The following is an 8,523-nucleotide window of genomic DNA, read 5'->3' as shown; positions in this document are numbered from 1 at the left end:
GCCAATCACAGGGCACATATAGACAAACAACCATTCACACTCACATTCATACCTATGGACAATTTGGAGTCGCTAATTAACCTAGCATGTTTTTGGAATGTGGGAGGAAACCGGAGTACCCGGAGAAAACCCACGCATGCACGGGGATAACATGCAAACTCCACACAGAGATGCCCGAGGGTGGAATTGAACCCTGGTCTCCTAGCTGTGAGGTCTGCGCGCTAACCACTAGACCGCCGTGCCGCCCATCATTTCAAATTCATTCATTCATTTTCTACCGCTTTTCCTCACAAGGGTCGCGGGGGCTGTTGGAGCCTATCCCAGCTGTCTTCGGGCGAGAGGCGGGGTACACCTTGGACTGATGGCCAGCCAATCACAGGGCACATATAGACAAACAACCATTCACACTCACATTCATACCTATGGACAATTTGGAGTCGCTAATTAACCTAGCATGTTTTTGGAATGTGGGAGGAAACCGGAGTACCCGGAGAAAACCCACGCATGCACGGGGAGAACATACAAACTCCACACAGAGATGCCCGAGGGTGGAATTGAACCCTGGTCTCCTAGCTGTGAGGTCTGCGCGCTAACCACTAATCCGCCGTGTCGCCCATCATTTCAAATTGATAGCGATAATGTTCTCCCCATGTTTGAGGGAAATGTGGTTGAACATTTGACCTTTAGTCATTCACGAACACACATACACATACACACACACACACAGAGAGGCCAGCATCACATTTCTAGTGTTGGTGTACGGCTGCTTCGAGCATCCCGTTAGCGATCCAGCGACGGTTGCCACGATGTCCTTGTTTAGAGTTTACTTGAGGAAACCTACGGGAAAGTCCTCGGAGGCGGCGTCCTTCCTGTTGAGGACTCATGGTGAGGACCAATCCCCTGTCCTCTGTTTACCTGAAGGTGTAGTATAGAGTGTAGTGTTGTAGTATTAGTGTATGCATGCTGTGTTATGTACAGTAGATGTGTGATGCGCCGTGTCTAATAGAGGAACACGATGCAGCACGAAGGCCTTTACTGTGCTAATGAGGCCCGGCCCTCCTTATCGGGTGACACCTTGCATCATTTATGGAGGGTATTATCCACACCGGAGGGGGATGCACCCAAAGACCAAAGCCTCATCCATTATCCAGCATGGGCAGCCATTAATATGCATAAGGTTTTTACAGGGGTGCGGCTCCTCTTATGGGGGCGTATTTTGGTGTTTGTCGCCCTGATGCAAGCCTGGGTAGGAAGTTCTGACTGTGGATGACTTTAAAGGACTTTGTGTCGAGAGGATTAGTGCAGCTTTTGTGTTGAAACATCAGACAAAACACTCTTGGTTCACAAGCAAACTTGACATTTTTATGTCAGCCTGGGATTATGGATATAGCGACCACAAAATTAGGAACAGCTACCATACATCCAATATGAAGAGAGGCTAAAGTCCAGACCAAAGAACCGCTCCTTTGGGCAGGACTTTAACCTCCGTAAGGTTAAACAAAAAAATGGGTGTACCCGGCCAGCTGGGATAGGCTCCAGCATACCCCTGCCAGTGAAGATAAGTGGCATGGATGAATTGGATCGACATGATTGTCTATGGGAAACATTGTTTGTTTGGATGTTCTGGTTTCTTATGGGACCGCATGGCGGTCAAGTGATTAGCGCGCAGACCTCACAACTAGGAGACCAGGGTTCAATTCCACCCTGTGTAGAGTTTGCATGTTCTCCCCGTGCATGCGTGGGTTTTCTCCGGGTACTCCGGTTTCCTCCCACATTCCAAAAACATGCTAGGTTAATTGGCGACTCAATAGTCCATAGGTATGAATGTGAGTGTGAATGGTTGTTTGTCTATATGTGCCCTGTGATTGGCTGGCCACCAGTCCAAGGTGTACCTTGCCTCTCGCCCAAAGACAGCTGGGATAGGCTCCAGCACCCCCTGTAACCCTCGTGAGGAAAAAGTGGTAGAAAATGAATGAATGAATGAATGGTTTCTTATGGGGCTGCATGGTGATCTAGTGGTTAGCGCACAGAGCTCACAGCTAGGAGACCAGGGTTCAATTCCACCCTCGACCATCTCTGTGTGGAGTTTGCATGTTCTCCCCGTGCATGCGTAGGTTTTCTCCGGGTACTCCGGTTTCCTCCCACATTCCAAAAACATGCTAGGTTAATTGGCCACTCCAAATTGTCCATAGGTATGAATGTGAGTGTGAATGGTTGTTTGTCTATATGTGCCCTGTGATTGGCTGGCGACCAGTCCGAGGTGTACCCCGCCTCTCGCCCAAAGACAGCTGGGATAAGCTCCAGCACCCCCTGTGACCCTCGTGAGGATAAGCGGTAGAAAATGAATGAATGAATGTTTTTTTATTAATGAATATCAAAAACTGGTCCACCTCACTTCCCAAATGACTCTGGTTCACACAGTACATGGACGGAGTCTGCTTGGAGTTCTCGCTTCCTTTCTGCTGTCACAATCAGCGTCTGTTGGCCTGGCCTTATTGGGTGCCGGTGGGGCGCCTTGCTTTTCATATGTAAATGTGACAAATAGGCAACAAAGCCAAATTAAAAGCTAAGACGGATAAAGAGGAAGGCGGAAGCCAGTGAAGACGCTCCTCTTCCTCTTTTTTTCCATGTAACTCATTCATCCTGTTTCCGACTATGTCTTTATGTAGGACCGCGGGGGGCTGGCGTTACGAGTACAAACACAGCAAGATGACTTGTTGTCCTTTCAGGTCGTATAGGCTATCGCCTTTTTCTTTTGTGCCGTCGTCATGGGATTTTGTCTTGGGGCGCGATCCGGGAGGGGGGGCGTAAGCTTAATCAGGATGCTAAATGGATGCTAAACCAGCAGAGGAACACGAGACAAAGCAAAGTCTTAGCAGCAATTTTGGATGTTATCTGAAAAATAGGCAGCACGGCGGTCGAGTGGTTAGCGCGCAGACCTCACAGCTAGGAGGACCAGGGTTCGATTCCACCCTCGACCATCTCTGTGTGGAGTTTGCATGTTCTCCCCGTGCATGCGTGGGTTTTCTCCGGGTACTCCGGTTTCGTCCCACTTTCCAAAAACATGCTAGGTTAATTGGTGACTCCAAATTGTCCATAGGTATGAATGTGAGTGTGAATGGTTGTTTGTCTATATGTGCACTGTGATTGGCTGGCCACCAGTCCAGGGTGTACCCCGCCTCTCGCCTGAAGACAGCTGGGATAGGCTCCAGCACCCCCGCGACCCTCGTGAGGAAAATGCGGTAGAAAATGAATGAATGAATGAACTGAAAAATATTCTAACCAGGGCGGCTGTTAACCAAGGTACGAATTTATCCGCACTGGACTCTACCATCTGCGTCCTGGAGCGGGGACGGAGAGCCAAAGTCAAAGTCTGTATTTGGATTTTCACCAAGATTTTCATTCTAGTTTTCTAGAAATGTGTTAAGTCGTTTTTGAGTCATCTTGCGGAAAAAAAGCAATAAAACCAGCTCTGGCTTATTATTATTATTACCCTACATTGCAAAGAAAGAAAACGAAAGGGTCCGATCTATTTCCTGGAAATAGATTTCCTTTGAGGTCAGGCTCTTTGAGGCGCCTTCATAACATTGCCTTCTGGATGCCACACGTTCAGATGGACCAGCAGGAAAACTTTAACAACGGCGTTCCTGCTTTGTTCCTCCACGTCGGCCAGCCAGCCAGCCAGCCAGCCAGCCCACAAGCACTGCCAAGCTCAGTGTGGGAACGACAAACATCCCCCGTACCCATGCAGGCATGCATGCGAGCGGGGCCGAGGTGCCGGCGACGTTATCAGTGCTAACTGGAGCGCTCTTCATGAGCAGGATAAATTTAGACGAGCACAAAGCCGATGTCAGAGCGGAGGCCGTGTCAACATGGTCTTGACACAAGGCTCCGAGTGGTGTCAACAACGCCTGATGGCAAGTGTGACTGAGTGGGAGGGCACAAGACAACGTGACTGACACATGCACACACTTTCATTGTCATACAAGTCCTCACTGTCTCATCTTCTCGGCAGGTCAGCTGAAGCTGTCAATCATGCAGGAACAGGAAGTGCTTGCCGTGAGCGGTGAGTCCTGAGGAATGTATATTAATGTGTACTGTGACATCATCATGAAATATTGAATAGCCGGACGAGCTACAACAGCATGTGACTCACACTGCTGCGTGGCCACAACATTAGGTACACTGACGACCAGCTAGTCATGGATTTCAAGAGTGGACATACTATATATGAATGAAAACAACTTTTATTGAGTGGAGTTATCATTTTACACATTTTCCCTCCGTTGACAGTTTTAGAGGCTCGAGGCATGTGGGAGGAGCATCAGCGGTCATGTGACTCTTATGTAAAGGTATTGTTTTCTATCGCTTTTGATCTGTTTTTTTTTAATAAAATTCAATCCCGGGACTGCTTCTATGTGTTTCTATCTATCAATTTATCTATCTATCCATCCATCCATCCATCCATCCATCATCCATCCATCTATCAATTTATCTATCTATTTATCTATCCATCCATCCATCCATCTATCAATTTATCTGTCTATCCATCCATCAATTTATCGATCTATCCATCCATCCATCCTTTGACCCACCCATCCACCCATCCAACCCATCCATCCATACATCCATCCATCCATCCATCCATCTATCAATGTATCTATCTATCCATCCATCAATTTATCTATCTATCTATCTATCTATCTATCTATCTATCTATCTATCTATCTATCTATCTATCTATCTATCTATCTATCTATCTATCTATCTATCTATCTATCTATCTATCTATCTATCTATCTATCTATCTATCTATCTATCTATCTATCTATCTATCTATCTATCTATCTATCTATCTATCTATCTATCTATCTATCTATCCATCCATCCATCCATCCATCCATCCATCCATCCATCCATCCATCCATCCATCCATCCATCCATCCATCCATCCATCCATCCATCCATCCATCCATCCATCCATCCATCCATCCATCCATCCATTGACCCACCCATCCACCCATCCACCCATCCACCCATCCATCCATCCATCCACCCATCCACCCATCCAACCCATCCATCCATCCATCCATCCATCTATATATCCATCCATCCATCCATCCATCCATCTATCAATGTATCTATCTATCCATCCATCAATTTATCTATCTATCTATCTATCTATCCATCCATCCATCCATCCATTGACCCACCCATCCACCCATCCACCCATCCACCCATCCAACCCATCCATCCATCCATCCATCCATCCATCCATCCATCTATATATCCATCCATCCATCCATCCATCCATCCATCCATCCATCCATCCATCCATCCACCCATCCAACCCATCCATCCATCCATCCATCCATCCATCTATATATCCATCCATCCATCCATCCATCCATCCATCCATCCATATCCATCCATCCATCCATCCATCCATCCATCCATCCATCCATCCATCCATCCATCCATCCATCCATCCATCCATCCATCCATCCATCCATCCATCCATCCATCCATCCATCCATCCATCCATCCATCCATCCATCCATCCATCCATCCATCCATCCATCCATCCATCCATCCATCCATCCATCCATCCATCCATCCATCTATCTATCTATCTATCTATCTATCTACCTATCCGTTCTTCCATCCATCCATCCATCCGTTCTGCTAAAATATATTTAAAAAAACATACATATTGGCAGTTTTTTGAATGGCGGGGGAGGGGAGGCATTTCTGTTCCTTGGGGGTGACATGACAGAAAATAATTGAGAAGCACTGACATAACGTGACCTGCATATTAACCAAACTAAGGCAACATTGTTATTGTCGGAGCTAACACCGAAGAACTATTTTTCTGGCGTAATGACATAGTGCCTCCCTCACAGCCCCTCAGGGCTGCTGCTGCTGCTTAGCCATAGCTTAGTCGCTATGGGCTCTGTTAATGCTTAAAAGGAACATCATGGGACAAAATACTGTAACTATTAGATGTCTGTTACTTCAGGGCCACTGCATGGATATAAAATAATAAAACGTAGCAGGAGAGTCTTTAGAGGTGTTTTAGCGTGCGTTACATCCCTGTCATTGTTACTTTATTGTTGTTGTTCAGCGTCAACTTACTGTCGTGACAGGTGGGCATGTTTCCAGACAGTGACCCCAGCCAGCGACAGAAGACAGCGATGGTGCCTCGGTGTCGGAACCCCGTCTTCCTCCATACCTTTTACTTGTAAGCACTCACACAATGTCGTTGTTTTGCTACATTCATTCAAAATACAAGTTAATAATAAATAATAATAATAAATGTTAAAAACCTGCTGACATGCTGGGGTTCTATTATGATAGCACGGTCGGTGACGAGGACCTTCACAAGCGGCTGCTCTTCACAGCGTGGAACTCTGACTCCACCACCAGGTATCTACAGAGATTTGGCTTCGTGGCAAGAATGGCGTTTCTTTATAATTAATGTTATCACTTTCCTTTCTGTGCTCGGTGTGCTCTGTGTGGGTGCGTTACTCTCGCCTCCCGGCCTCAGCAAAATGAAAGAGGGTCAACGCTAGGGATGGAGGACACATGGTGAAATGACTCAGCCTTTTTCTTCCTTCACAGGAGGGAAACTAATTAGAATGCATGAAAATACATTTCTCTCTACAATGTTCATGTGTGTATCTCTGTCTTTCAATGCACACAATTGCTGCTTTGTGCAAAAAACATAAGTGTTAAAAACAGTAAGCTACAGTATAGAGATTTACTGTATAGAGTGACAGCCTGAGTTTGGATTAAGATAAAGACATTTTTGGGACCGTTTCTGGGACAGAGATTAAGGGCTCATCTTTGGTAAGCAATTAAGCCTTATTCACACCAAATGTCTGCTGCTATTTATTAGGAAAAGACCACGAAAGTCTTTAGGGGGGATTTTTTAGCATGCCCTCTTCACTAAAAGTACGAATTAATGCTATATTTAGCATGACTCTGCAATACCGCTGCCATTATGAGGGATATCTAAATGCTTTATTAGTTTATTCACAAGTTTGGGCAGTGATTCTGAGCAAATACCAGATTTTATCCAATCAGATGTCAGTCCTGCGTGTTGCCAGGTAGAAAGTTGTGATTATCGCAAGCAAAAGCCGTTGTTGGAGATAAAATTGTTGACTGACAGATTTTTCAACCAATTGGAACATGAATTTGTAGTGATTGTTGTTGTGATTGGGCGCATGCTGATGTGTGTCATTGTTCTGTCTTTTGATTGGCTGTTGGTCAGCCCTAGCTAACCGCGGCTAAAAGTGCAAGCCAGCTATGTTTGTCTCATAGTTGCTCGATGAGGTTAATTTTGTCCTTTTATTGAGATTCTTATATTCTTACACCGGTAACTTTTAAGATATGTTTTAAGGCAGACGACATTTGAAACATGTCAAGGTAATTTTTTCACTCAACATACCTTAAAAAAGTTGTCTGAATGCAAGACATTTTGGACATTGATTTATGTGACGTAACCTGATGCAAAATTAAACCATTACCATTGAACATTCAAGCTAGTGTTTAAAATCATACACTTTTTGCTATTGTTATCAATCTGTCTGTCTATTGAAATGGGGCAGCATCTGTCTGAATGAACACACTTAGGGCAACTACTTTAATTCTCGACATAAAAAAAACAACAATACCGTTCAATGAGTTCAACCTCACTCATGCCAGGACATCACATATTCAAGTTGTGATACAAAATGTCCGTCTTTGTGATTCTACAAGGTCTCTCCTTTTGGCAATCCTGGACGAGGTTGCTCAAGTACTGCATTGTGCAAGACAAGATGCGTTTTCATGTGCACGTAATGTAAAAGGGTGAACCATCTGTGTATACAAAAGCTGAGTAGGACCTTGAACCTTTTTTTTTTTTAATTCACCAAGCTCTTATTGATCAATAGCTTTTAACGGTGTCTATGTGGTGTTTATCCAGGATGGGTGTTTTGCTGGGCTGCATGAGCTTTGGCGTGCGCTCCCTCATACAAGCGCAAAAGGTGAGTTTCCACTATTACAGGTACACAACACGGACATTGTGACCATGCAATGAACTGATGCATGTGTGTGTGTGTGAGAGTGAGATGTGATGCGTACATCCATCAGAGCATGAATTCAACATTTTAGTTCAGTGTGAATGGATTGCACTGGCCTAAATAGTGAAGCGCAAACACTTTGGGGTTAACTGTGTTAAGGCACGAACTCTTATTCCTCATAGAGTTTTAAAAGAGGAAAAATAACTACTAAAGTCTTGGGAGAATAGACAAAATAATAAAAAAGACATTAAAATGCATTTTTTATCTTGAAAAAAGTTATTTTATCAGGCAGAATAGTTAAAATGGAGGTCCAATTGTTGATTGGCAGATCAGAAGTCAGTGGTGATCATCGAGGCTTCTCATTAAGAAATAACAATATCTGTAGCTAGCAGGCTACTAGCCAGACATAGCTAATTGAATCTGTAGCTACTCATGTATTTTTTAAAAATTGTTTTATGGA

The 8,523-nt window shown here is 44.6% G+C and overlaps 1 protein-coding gene across 4 annotated transcripts in view; it reads left to right on the top strand.

The window, feature by feature from the left end:
- Window positions 1-4,006: 4,006 nt before the first annotated feature.
- Window positions 4,007-8,523, top strand: part of rgs3a (regulator of G protein signaling 3a) — a 91,729-nt gene continuing 87,212 nt past the window's right edge. Inside the window, exons 1-5 of one of the 4 annotated variants that reach the window (XM_058065057.2) lie at window positions 4,007-4,066; window positions 4,294-4,352; window positions 6,147-6,241; window positions 6,358-6,426; window positions 7,967-8,027. In XM_058065057.2, the coding sequence (XP_057921040.2) occupies window positions 4,036-4,066; window positions 4,294-4,352; window positions 6,147-6,241; window positions 6,358-6,426; window positions 7,967-8,027 (315 nt within the window). In that variant the 5' untranslated portion in view covers window positions 4,007-4,035. Of the gene's footprint in view, window positions 4,067-4,293; window positions 4,353-6,146; window positions 6,242-6,357; window positions 6,427-7,273; window positions 7,429-7,761; window positions 8,028-8,523 lie in introns of those variants that run through there. The other 3 variants (XM_058065050.2, XM_058065049.2, XM_078793966.1) reach the window with 3 other exon arrangements.

Source organism: Doryrhamphus excisus, linkage group LG10, assembly GCF_037039965.1.
Source record: "Doryrhamphus excisus strain RoL-2023G ecotype Guam linkage group LG10, RoL_Dexc_Guam_v1.1, whole genome shotgun sequence".
Lineage (NCBI taxonomy): Eukaryota > Metazoa > Chordata > Actinopteri > Syngnathiformes > Syngnathidae > Doryrhamphus > Doryrhamphus excisus.
Note: the sequence above shows the minus strand (reverse complement) of the source record. Positions and strands in the feature narration are given on the sequence as shown.